The sequence below is a fragment of the Histoplasma capsulatum genome, assembly GCF_000150115.1.
Source record: "Histoplasma capsulatum G186AR genomic scaffold supercont2.6, whole genome shotgun sequence".
Lineage (NCBI taxonomy): Eukaryota > Fungi > Ascomycota > Eurotiomycetes > Onygenales > Ajellomycetaceae > Histoplasma > Histoplasma capsulatum.
The window spans coordinates 301,137-313,882 of NW_025544806.1; the positions used below are offsets into that span (position 1 = coordinate 301,137).

A 12,746-nucleotide genomic window follows, 5' to 3' on the forward strand; every position below is an offset into this window, starting at 1 on the left:
AAAAATCGAGATACAAAGCTCGAGAATATCCGCTGGGAGTCGCTTTCCCCATTATACTATGAATCCCCTTTCATCAAATTGATGTTGCAGCCCCAACAAAGATACAGGAGTTGCTGATGGGTTCAAGTTCTTCAACAACAGGATACCTAGATGCTCCTTTCTACCAGCGGCCCGCTCATTGCGACAGGTTCTCGCGGAGCTTAATACATCTGGAAGAAATACGCTATGCAGGTCGTGACTACTTTGAGCTGTTTCCGCGAGACTTGGTTGCCATCCAGTCACCCGATTGAGATGGGCTCTGTTGAGGAGTCTTCAATGCCCACATTTGCATAAATATTAGTACCTTCCAGTTAGGGTTACCGTATGGTTTCCGGAGCGCGGTATCTGGACTGGTACTCTGGAATCACGCATCCATGGACAAATTCTTGCTTGGGGTAGATTTAGGGGTGGTCTGTAGATAGAGGAAATCTTCAATATTAATAGCATGCAACACTGGGACCTTAGAATGAAAGCAGCCCGCAATCGACATGAGAATGGTATGCCCCCCATTTAATATCGACAAGACGCCTTGCTTTTAGATTATTGAGTATCTTAGTAGTGTCGGGCCTACTGTGGAGTTGCGGCAGTACTCTCGGCTTCAACTGACATGGAAACTTCTTCCGACAAGACCAAGTAGATGCTTGGGAAGTAGAAAAGCAATTACAGGATTCATGGATTGTGTATCACGTGACAGTACTGGACCGAAACACCGCCCGATTTTGCAGGATGAGGTGCGGAGTGACAAACCTAAGGGCCGATAAGCTTGGTTTTTAAGCGCCAGGGGTGACGTCGATCACCCCATTTTTTTTTTCTATCTGGATATATTTCTCAATGAAAATTAAGGTGGTGCCAGGGGAGCAATGGGGCCATCGCATTCTGACTGAAAACCCACCAAAATCCTGTTCGCGGGAACGTGCCAGCTAAGGAGATATGTGTTCTGCAGCAACCCCGCTGTGTTTGAGGTGTATGTGGTATCTGGTGCTTGAAGACCGATACGCAAATGATGGAATAACGGAGGCGCAAACCAGCTCTGGAGAGAGCATCGACCGTTTGTTTGGCTTCAACGACCAGAAGTCTGCAGCCGGGGACATGGCGCTAAACCGAGTTCGGACTTAGAGTGCCATTAGTCATGTAACGCTAGGCTTAGATGGGACTAGTCCCACTGGATGAAGCAACCTTGGAAAAGAAGCCCAAAACCACCAAGGAGGCTCCAAGCGTCGTGAGAGCAGGAAGACAGAGAGAGAGAGTCGCTGCAGCAAACTTCTCTGAATATTCTGATTCCAGTTTCCTCTTCGACTTCCGCTGTGCGGCGATAAATTTCTTTTGCTCTGTTCGAGGACCGCTAGAACCATCGGGACCTCATAGGACATTCAAACTGCAATCATCGCATCGATCCCCGGACCCCAATTGTTCCGCTGACTCGAGGAAGAGCCCTGGCCGCACTGGTCGATGAACCCCGTCTTTAGTGTTCGAGCTTTGGGAGGAGTGTAAATGTTTGTTTCATCCGGCTGAACCTATTGCTCTCCTACTCTCCGTCCCTTTGCTCCTACCTCACTCCACCCTTACACTCTACCGCACTGCTTGTACGTGAACCTTTCAACTTCGTATTTTTTTTCTTTTATTGTTGGTGGAAGAAATTATTCCTATCTTTAGAGGCATATAGCAGGGAATGAACCCCAATGTCCGAGTGTTCTACGTTTACTGTTGCTGATATTAGCGCTCGGAAAAAGGGCTCCCCTACGGTATCCGGACGCGTGGAACATCATGCCTCGCGCTTCGAAACGCACCTTGGAGGAGATCGTGTTGAAGTCAGATTCCGACGATGGCGATTACAGCGATAGCAGGCCGCGACCTGCGCGAAAATCCACTACGGCCAAATCCAAATCAAAGAAACGGCCTACCAAAAGGCGGAGGAGAAACTCGATGATAGATGATGATGACGATGATGAGTCCGACATCCTCACCAGCGAGGATGACATTTCTGCTGAATCTGAGTTTGATGAGGACGACCCTACCCTGGAGCGAAACGCTCGAGGATCAATAAAAAGGAGTGCTGCGAAAAAGGCCAACTATCAGCTTTCGTCTACAAGCGATGATGATGAAGAGGAATTGGAGGAGGAGGAGGAGCACGAGGACGAGGACGAAGGAGAGGCAGATGAGCGGGATATGAAGGGGAAATCGCGAAATAATGACAAAGGCAGAACAACAAAACGACTACTGGTGAAATTTCCCATCGCAGCCCAGTCCAGCAATACTCGCACCACTAGGAATACCAGGGGTCGAAGCGCCAGCAAGGAACATCCGGCACCCACCGAATATCAAGGGAATAGGCGAATTACTCGCCGAACCTATGATGAGACTGAGGATATTGTTGCTCTCACCGGTTCTGGACGCCACGTGGAGACAGTACGTAAGGCCACACGCAGCCCCGACGCCCTTCCACGGACACGCAGGGGCACTGCTGTGCCCGCCCGTGCCCCCTCCAAAAGTATCATCGATGAGGAAGATGATGGTGATAAGGTCCCTGTTGAACCGGTGGCGTCACAGATTGAAATAATGGAAAGTGACCAACACGGAGATTTCGAGGAAGACGCACCAGCTGTGGCTGCGTCAGATAATATTCAACCCTCAGCGGAAGCAGAAGAAAACGTCCAAGATAAAGACGTTGAAATGGGTGAAGAAGGCATTATACCTGAATCGGACCAAGGCGGGGAAAATGAGGACGAAGAAGAGGAGGAGGAGGATGCTCCACGGTCTAGTAGAAACTCTCGGGCAAGTCGGAAGCAGAATATGGCACTTGAAACAGTGGAAGGGGCAAGCCAAGCTACTCGCCGTTCGGCGCGCAAATCTACGGCTCGAAATTCGCGACAACCACAAGACGATGGCAGTGATTTTGAACCCAATGATGACGAAGCTAATGATGAAGATTTATCTGAATCTGAAGCATCAGCCGCTTCACCACGCAAGGGCAGCCAACAAAATATCGAGGAGGTATATGAGAGTAGTAATGACCGTCGATCTAGGCTAAGAAAGCGACAATCTCATTCCCAAGGAAGAGTTGAGTCGGAGGCAGGTGAACTCGCAGAAGAACTTGCAGAGCTGAGGCCTGAACGCCGCCGCCGGAGAGTGCAAAATGAAATAATCTATGAAGATAAACCACGACGCACTCGGAAATCTGTGGACTATAGAATCATCCGACCTGAGATTGCTTTGCCTATTGAAGAAGAAGACGCACCCTCCGGCTCTCCTTCCCGCCGCGGCCGTGGAGGAGGGAGCGGCTGGCAGAGGACTCTCTTTTCAACTTATGGCCCCTTTGGTGGCGCGGGAGGCCGTCCGCCACTCCTAGGGGGGCCAGCGGGTACTGGTGCAGCAGGTGGAGCGGACAGCGACAGTAGCGACGACGATTCCGGCCAAAGACCAATGGTTGGTGGGATGGCAGGGATGACCCCTACGTCAGGCCCTGCATCGGGGTTCAATGTTGCAGGCCATGCATTCGCACCGGACAATGCTCCTGGCTTGTCAGGCACTCCAGCGAATTTCGGGAAAGTGAAGGATAGGCAAGCTCTGGCTGACGCCGACCCTCTGGGTATCGATCCAAATGTCAATTTTGACAGCGTTGGGGGCCTACAAGGTCATATTGACCAACTCAAGGAGATGGTTGCACTTCCTATGCTCTATCCGGAGATTTTCCAACGGTTTCATATCGTTCCGCCTCGTGGAGTTTTGTTTCATGGTCCTCCTGGCACTGGAAAAACACTTCTAGCTAGGGCTCTCGCCTCAAGTGTGAGTTCAGAAGGCCGAAAGGTAACCTTTTATATGAGAAAGGGGGCGGATGCTCTCAGCAAATGGGTCGGTGAAGCGGAGAGGCAACTCCGTTTGCTTTTCGATGAAGCTCGCAAGACGCAACCTAGCATTATCTTTTTCGATGAAATTGATGGTAAGTTCTTTGATGGACGTTTAACAATTAAGTACCCTTGCCGAGAGAATCATTACCTGATAGAATTGAAATACAGGCCTTGCGCCCGTCCGATCGAGCAAGCAGGAACAGATCCATGCGTCTATTGTCTCCACTCTCCTTGCGTTGATGGACGGTATGGACGGTCGAGGCCAGGTTATTGTCATAGGGGCAACGAATCGACCTGATTCTATAGATCCTGCCTTGCGACGTCCTGGGCGGTTCGATCGCGAATTCTACTTCCCTCTACCTAATACTGAAGCCCGGCGAGCGATTTTGGATATCCATACGCGGGGATGGGATCCTCCCCTTCCTAACGAAATCAAGGATGAATTGGCAGAGCTGACTAAGGGCTATGGTGGTGCAGATCTACGGGCTCTATGCACGGAAGCAGCCTTAACTGCCGTGCAGCGAAGGTATCCGCAAATATACAGGTCCAATGAGAAGCTCCTCATCGACCCTAAGAAGATAGAGGTTTCTCCGAAAGATTTTATGATATCACTCAAAAAGCTGGTACCCTCATCGGAGAGGTCCGCATCATCTGGTGCATCGCCTTTGCCCTCCATTGTTGAACCCCTTCTAAGAGTTCCGCTGCGCGACATAAAGCAAATCCTTGCAGAGATTCTTCCTCAAAAGAAGAGGCTTACGGCTCTGGAAGAGGCTCAGTTTGAAGAGCCGGAGGATTCGGTTGGGTTCAAAAGGGAACGGATGCAGCAAGAATTTGAGACTTCACGTATCTTTCGACCAAGATTGCTGATCCGAGGAAATCCAGGAATGGGACAGCAATATATTGCGGGAGCACTGCTCCATCACTTTGAGGGGCTGCATGTGCAAGCCTTTGATCTTCCAACCTTGATAAGTGACTCAACGAGGTCTCCTGAAGCTAGTGTAGTTCAACTGTTTACAGAGGTGAAACGACACAAACCAAGTGTCATCTATATACCCAACGTACAAACCTGGTACGAAACTGTGGGACAAACAGTTATTGCAACATTTCTCGGCTTACTACGTTCGCTTCACCCAACAGACCCTGTGTTACTTCTTGGTGTCCTTGAAGATGATGGCGACAATATCGACACGACGATGATGCGTGATTTCTTCAGCTTTTCCAAAAAGAATCGATTTGACCTTCACGCACCCGAAAGCCTCTGGCGACATGAGTTCTTTAATACTTTGATAAAGTATGTTAAAAGTGCTCCGCCAGAATTTCCTGACTCGGAAAATAGGAAAAGGCGTAAGCTCGAAACATTAGAACGAGCACCCCCTGCTCCTCCCCACCCACCCGTACCTCCAACAAGGCAGGAGATAAAGGCGCAAAAGAAAAAGGATCGGCAAACCTTGAATATTTTAAAAATTCGAATTCAACCAATCATGGACGAGATTAAGAAGTATAAGAAATTTCGGGCTGGCGTCATTGACGAAGCACAAATTATGTACCTGTATGAGGAGGAGGATCCGAATGTTGTGACGACTGATGTACCCTTAGAGCACCGTACTACTTTCCGTCCGTTCGAAAAGGATGTGGACAAACACGGTGTACCAGGTTTGCGCGAAACTGTATCCGGCAAGTTTTACTACAACATGGATATCGTCACGATCGAGAAACGGTTGTCGAACGGATATTATAAGCGGCCGAAGGACTTTTTAGCCGATATCAAGAGGATTGCGAAAGATGCCCGGCAACTTGGTGACCAGGATAGGCAGTTGAAGGCAAACGAGTTACTCTCGAATGTTGAAGTCGATATCGGGAACCTTGAACAATCGGATCCTCCACTTGTGGCTGAGTGCGAACAAGTCTACCTTCGTGAAGTCGAACGTGAGAGGGTTGCTCTTGAAAAAGCGAAACGGGTTGCAGGCTCAGATGGTGCCATGGCCCCTCCGCCAATAATGAATGTTCCCCATGGAAATACGGAGAATTCGAACCAGTCGTCCGGCCCTGTTGTCCTGGGCGAACCATTTTCAAATGGTCGTCTCCCTCTACGGAGGGAGCCTGCCACCCCTCCCCGACCATCTCACCCTAGTACGATTACAAATGGGTACGGGCCAAATAAATCTAGCAAAGATGCGGATGAAGACGTGACTCGACCTCTCACCAGCAACGGATCTATCGGTGCAGATGGCGACGTTCAAATGTCAAATTCGGATGACGTGCAGCCAAGCGAGCGTGAAAATACGCAAAATAGTTCTTTTGGGCCATCAGCACAACCACGACCACCCCACTCTTACACGGGACCATCCCAACAGCTTCGGCAACAGTCTGGTCTCTCGAATTTGTCGCAGAAGGGAACATTGACGCCAATGGCCCCTGGTTCGCAGCCAGGTGATTACGCCAACGATGCGTCAACTACGCAGACGACTACAGACAAGAAACAATCGGGCCCTTCGGATTCAAACCAGCTGAACACCCAAAGCTCAATTGATGGTTCAACGAAACATGAATATCCCGATCTGAATTTATACCCTGACCGCTTGTCTGGAGACGAACCTCTACCTGATACGCAGCAGGGAGAAAGTGGCGCATGGGGAACACCCCTCGCAGGCAACCTAGATTTTGTGAACTCGCAACATAGCCTAGTCAATGGCAGCCAATCACAAAGCAACAACAGTAAATTCTCACAACTAGGGACGCAACCACACATACCACCGTTCGACGGCTCTGGACCAAGGACGACTACCACACCCCGCCAAGTGCGTGTACAGGAACTTCTGCATGCGGAGGGAGCTCAACAACATCAGCGGCACACATTTGATACTGGAAAGTTGATTGTGGATGATCGTCGACTCGAAGCACTGCATCATACTCTTACGCAGAGGACGAATGGGCTCTCTGTAGAGCAGCTGGAGCAGGTTAATAAGAGTCTGATGGATTGTGTGTGGAAGATGCGTGGGGAGTGGAATCGGGTGGAGGTTGCAGAGGCAGTGAAGCAGGCGTTTGAAGAGGCTTTGGACGATATACAGTCTATGCAGGACTTTGCTGCGATTCCTTGATTCCTTTTCTTTTTTCTTTCTTTCTTTCTTTCTTTTTTGGTGAGGCGGAAGGCACATGGAGCCGGTACCATTTGGTGTTCATATATTTTATTTCCTTGTCTCAATTTATTTTGTTATCTTTCTGTGGTCACAATCTATTCCACACTGTTCTACGCATTTAAAATACGTGAGTTCTGTGCAATTTCGTTTTTTTATCCCTGCTGATTTTGCTTCTATGAGCTCAGATCGGCTTGTTGGTGGTCATGATATCTCACAATCATATTGCTGTCTTTGTCCTTACAGATGGGCCCTCTCCCCTTTCTCCTTCCTGCACTGTTTGTTGTATTTTTTTTTGTATTTGGGTACGATATTCCCCTTCCACCTTCGCCTGTTTGATTTGTAATGTTTCTTTTATTTTATCCCAAGCTCCTATCCCCTCCCTGCATTTCCTATCCAACTGGTTCTACGACAGTGACATATATATGGGGCTGTATTTCTTATCGAATGCTAGATATTGTATGCACATACATCGATCTTCCATGAAGGAAAAAGATAGTTCATTCGTAAAATAGTTGGGAAATTTCCAGTGGAGTTGTGATTACCAGAAACATACTAGCGCGATCTGGCACAAAGTTGCCCAGGTGTCATCTTTGTCATCTTGCTGAACCAAGCTGTGAGCCGATATCGTTACAGCCCGATCGAGATATATGGAGCACAGCACACTACCAATATGCGCAGGTCCAGGACCCTTATTTTGCGTCTATCTTTTCCGCCGAATGTCTAGGCCAGCGCATTTCTCTTTCGATTTGGACAACGATAAAAAGCCTTCCCCGTTCAACGGGTGATCTGCCGAATCCCTTGGAACGAACCTCCTATTCCGCGAATTTTTTTTTATTCAGCCACCCTGTGACTTGCGACCTCTTTTCTGCATTATCCAATCTAATAGTCCTATCGTGACGGATATACGTACAGCGAGTGGCTTTGAAGTTGTTGCTGCCATAGTCAGGGGGAAAAATATATACCGTACAGGGGCAAGAGAGTGGTCGAATTTCCTCGTTGGGCTCTGCGAAATCTCGCATACACATTCATTCACATCCATCCACCATCTTTTTGCATGATGGTGAACTGGCTCAGTTTAACCATTCCCATCGCCTACATTGGCATCCTCATCGGCTCGTTAGCGACGTTCTCCTCGCTATATCGCAAGCGGAAAGCTGGTAAGTTTCAACTTAACAGCTTCTAAGTTGTTCTATTTAAATCATAATTGGCTTGACTATTTCTCTTTGCCGGCGCAGCTGAAGCTGAAGCCACTCCAATCCAATGTGATAACATCCGTGCAGACTACGTTGTTCTTTTTCTAACGTATATTTATTCCAACCAGCTAAATCATACGCCTTAAAACCATGGTTTCCTGCACACTGCCAACGAGATATATACACCTCTCTCACCCACCTTCACGATGAGCCTAACACATCGCAAGCAACAACGGCGACGTCAGGTTCGTCGTTGACAAAGGAGAAGAAGGCACCCGCTGTCCCTGAGACTGTGCTCAAAGCTGCTCTCCTCCGCCGTGCGACCGAGGATATCCGCCGACTAATCGAATTACGCAGTCGAAAACCGGCGCTCGCGGGCCTGTTGCAAAAGGGCAGTGTTGGCGATGATCTGTGGCAACAGTTCCTAAGGGCGGAGAAGGAAATGGAAGAGGAAGTCAGAGATGTGTTTGCCGAGGTAAGAAATTGGATCCCTCTTCCTTTTCATGCTTTCATTTTGACACTGTTCCCTTACAATTTCCATTTTAAATCTATTCAGGCAAACCACTTCGTTCCAAACTGGGGTACCACCATCTTCCAATCCGCCAACGAAATTGTTGCCAACACGTTCCTCCGCAAAAAAATCGAGGATATCCAATCTACCGTGAAAGATGAGCGAGAATGGTGGGATAAAAAGAAGGCTAGAATCCAAGAGGGATTTTTGAAGGAGTTGGAAATGGATCCTTCCGCCAAACAGACCGGTTCGGGATCACAACCAACGCCGCTTAAACAGAATAGTAGTGATGATGACGCCGTGCTGGTTGAGAGTGGCGGGCCCGCCGCTGGAAGTGGTGGTAGTGGAAAGAACAAGAAGAAGAAGGGGAAGAAATGATGTTCATCTTTTCATATCCTTCGTTACGCTGCCCCTTTCTGCTTTCTATACTTTTTATAAAAGTCACTGCTTCGTGGCTCGCTGATGGAGGTTTGGCGTTGGCACTCAATAACAGTTCGGTCCCTGTTTTGATGTTTTAAGTGGTCCGAGTGATCCGATTGTGTCTCCCATCGCAATATTCGAGAGACATTTTGTGCGCTATATATATATCTTTATTTTATCTCATCACTTTTGCTGTTTATGTGATTCGTTAGACATGCGGAAAAATGGGGTTCGGTCATTGCTTTTCTAACTTTTTCATTGTTATTGTTGACTCTGTTCCCCCCTTGTCGAATGCTAATGTTATAATTATTTTTTTTTGTTATTCCAAACTTCTTTACTGTAGCACCAGTTGCTTCGTTTATCTCATATATAAGCCATCTCTTGACGCACTGACATCTAGCGGATGTCAGTTTATCTTTTCTCTGTTTTAAAGCATATTCAGGATCATATCCTTGTTCCTCGATTTTTATTGCAATAAAGGAAGCATTGTTTTGAAACTATTTAAAATACTCGATAAGTAGGATCAGGAAGAAAATGAGCATCTGGCAAAAAGTATTTAGTGTCATTTACTTTTTTTATTATTATTGAGAAAAATACGATTATAACTTACTCATTTCTCCCTATTTATCCTAGATACCCCTTTCGCCCCCGCCTAGGAGAGTTAATGGACTTGTATAGTACTGTACATAATGGCCAACAAATCACCCCAGTAGACCCCCAGAAGACATGTATGAATAAGTGAGGAGGGAAACGAAAAAGAAACAAATGATACAAGCTCCTCTATTTGAATCATAAAGCAAGAAGAATTGGAGGTATTTCTTTAGAAAAGATTGCACAAAATAGCATAAGGACTAGGTGTTCCTACTGAGTTGAAAATTAGTGAGGCAGGCAAATACCGTTAGAAAGATTGAGTGTCAAGGCAACAACTCCGCTGGTACTGGCTCCCCCAAATATAATTCTTCACTCTCTCCCATATCGAGCGCTGCCTTGCGGATCTTATCCTCGTTCTTGCGAGGATTCTCCGCCAACCGACTTAGCACAACGCGCAATAAATCCGTATACAGGTTTACCTCATGATCTTTCCGTGATTTCATGTCTAGATCCTCTATCAGCAAGCCCTGTTTGCCTAACTCCACTACTTTCCTATCACGAAGCGTTTCTAGTAGCTTCGTTACGTGCTGTAGGCTTTCCTTGCTCCGTGGGTTTGTGGAGATGCGACGTCGGTGGTGACGTGCCTTCTTCTTGTCTTCGAGTTCCAGTGGAGCTGGCAGGAGACGGACCACCTCGAACATTAGGATGCGGGCTGTGACGATGTCCGGGATGTAGCCGAAGACATGTCGCAGGGAATGTAGAGCGACGATTGTGCCTTGCGGGTCAAGCGAGAAAGAGAAACAGCGGAGGATTTGGTCGTAGAGGTCTTTGGTAAAGAGTTTGCGGACATTGGCTTGGCTACGCGGACTCAGGCTGAAGTACCAGTCCATCATTTCACGGTACAAGACGCGTGCGGTGGGGAAGTTAGAGTCGAAAGATGGTCGCGCGCGATCGTATTGGATTTTGGCGCAGTCCCAAAGGCAAGCGAACGTTTCTAGATCGGGGCGGACAGTGGCTGACATTTGCTGGTAGCGGGTCCAGACGCCAAGGACGTCCTGTTTGCGCAACTCCGCGAAGAGGAGATGGTTCATGAAAAATGCATTAGGTCGCATCTGTGCTTTTTCGAGGCATTCAATAACGTAGTTGGCTAAATGCTCTTGGCCACGCCGAGTATAATAAAGTAGTAGTAGGGAAAATGTTTCGATGCTCGCTGGGGGAACAGTCTTGTGTTCAAACTTCGGAATACGGATACCATCATTGGCATCATGAACTGATGGCTTGCTCGATTCGGGTGATGGGCTCTTCTGGCGCGACCAAACAGTGTCAATCCTTTCCTGAATCATCGCCCACCCGAGTTTTGCGGCCTTATCTCTGCTATCGACACTATCTTTGCGGAGCCAGCCGCTTATGACTCCGTTTAGGTGTTTTGCGTCTGGATTAATGCCGCGTTCGTACATCAATTCGACGACCGCAGCTGCGGAATCAATCTCGCCCATACCGATCAACTTCTTCATCCAACTTGCATAGAAGAACTTGTTTTGAAACTTTCGGGGCATGATCGTAAGTGCATATAGTGATACCTTATTCACGTCCGCCTCTGTGATACTTGAAGCTTGCAGATTGCCAACCAAGCCGAGGGAGGCACGGTAAAGTGAAGTTGAGTCGGAGGGCGACGTTTGTCCTGAGAGCATCATATCCTTGAAGACCGCAACTGCCATGTCAACTCTACCAGCTTTCAGGAAGCCAATACTTATCGAATCGTAATCATTCATATTTATATCAGACCCAAGTATTGTTTTGAGCCGTAGGTACAAGGTCCAAGCTCGAGCGCCGTTCGTATTTCCGGGGATTTTAGCCCAGGCAACGATTATGGGTATTAGAATACGTGGCGGCCGGCATGCATCGTCTGCAAGAAACGCCAATGCTATATCTTGCGCGCTTTCCAATTCCCCATTTGCTATCAATATGTCAACCCCCAACTTCCAAAACTGCTCAACTTCCATTTTCGAACCATAGTGTAGATGATTCTCTCGGCTTTTCCACAAAGAAAGTGCTTTATTTGACTGGCCATTGTCAAGAAGGAGTGTAATGTACCGCAGCCATTGGGGTTGCGTTAAGTCTCGGCCATTCGAAAGGATATCTTCTGCAAAATCTTCCCAGTGTCCAAGCTGCGGGGTTTGGAGACTGGCACTTTGGCTTTGGGAGTTCCACAATATGGTCAAGGTCTCTTCTGGCAACAATTCAACAAAGGCAGGTATTAAGGCTTTACATCGTTGATATGACCGCCACAGCTCCTGCCTATGGCCCCTGGTTGGATCTTTGATTAGAACCTTTAAATTCTGGTTAAATCTGTTAACATGCGCTTGAGCGGTGTCCGGGACCTTCAATTCGACTTCGAACGATTCTTTATGAGGTGGCTTAGATGCCTCTAGCATTTCTTTTGGATTCCATTCCGCTGTTTTCTGTTTCTCCAAATCTTGCGTTTCCTCTGCAATCATTTCATCTAGTCCCGCAAAAAAGTCTTGATAACGCTGATTATCCTTTGCTTCCTCTTCCACATGTTCTTCTTCATATTTGCGGACGGCGTCACGTACTATCTCTCTTTGCTTTTCCGATAACTGTTTCATCAAGGGGCTATGCGGCCCAAAAGGGCCCTGCTTTATCTCCTTCAGCTCTTCCTGCAGCTCTCGGATTTTGGCCCAAATAACATCTTGCTCGGCCTGTTCTTCCTCCTCTGGATATACCTCGACTTTCTCTTTGCTCCACCGCGTAGGTTGCTCAAACCATCGTATAGAAGCTTTGGGATTGTTGTTGCGGCCGTCGCCATTTGAGTGAGCAGTGGAGTTTGACAAGTGCCTTTGTGTGTGCGGATGGGGAGGAAAAGGGAGACTAAAGTGACTCTGATGAACACCATGACGATGCCATTGAGCCCGAGACAGACTCAGACGTCGCATGGATGTAAAAGTGCAAGATCAAACCATCGGAGCGGAAGGTCTTGCCAAGCTCCAAA

General features: G+C 47.9%; 3 protein-coding genes across 3 annotated transcripts; 2 read left to right on the top strand and 1 right to left on the bottom strand.

The window, feature by feature from the left end:
* Positions 1–1,803: 1,803 nt before the first annotated feature.
* HCBG_04804 (YTA7 protein) lies at positions 1,804–6,982 on the top strand (the record flags this gene model as incomplete). Its single annotated transcript, XM_045431853.1, has 3 exons — positions 1,804–3,976; positions 4,053–5,175; positions 5,221–6,982. 3 exons carry the CDS (start codon positions 1,804–1,806, stop codon positions 6,980–6,982), a joined length of 5,058 nt encoding a protein of 1,685 aa, XP_045287065.1.
* A 695-nt stretch (positions 6,983–7,677) lies between these two features.
* Positions 7,678–9,764, top strand: HCBG_04805 (Sec63 complex subunit SEC66; the record flags this gene model as incomplete). Its single annotated transcript, XM_045431854.1, has 3 exons — positions 7,678–8,178; positions 8,343–8,689; positions 8,771–9,764. 3 exons carry the CDS (start codon positions 8,079–8,081, stop codon positions 9,101–9,103), a joined length of 780 nt encoding a protein of 259 aa, XP_045287066.1.
* Positions 9,765–10,059: 295 nt separating this feature from the next.
* On the bottom strand, positions 10,060–12,690 carry HCBG_04806 (pentatricopeptide repeat protein; the record flags this gene model as incomplete). Its single annotated transcript, XM_045431855.1, has 1 exon — positions 10,060–12,690. The coding sequence occupies one exon, from the start codon at positions 12,688–12,690 to the stop codon at positions 10,060–10,062; it is 2,631 nt and encodes an 876-aa protein (XP_045287067.1).
* Between the last annotated feature and the right edge of the window lie 56 nt (positions 12,691–12,746).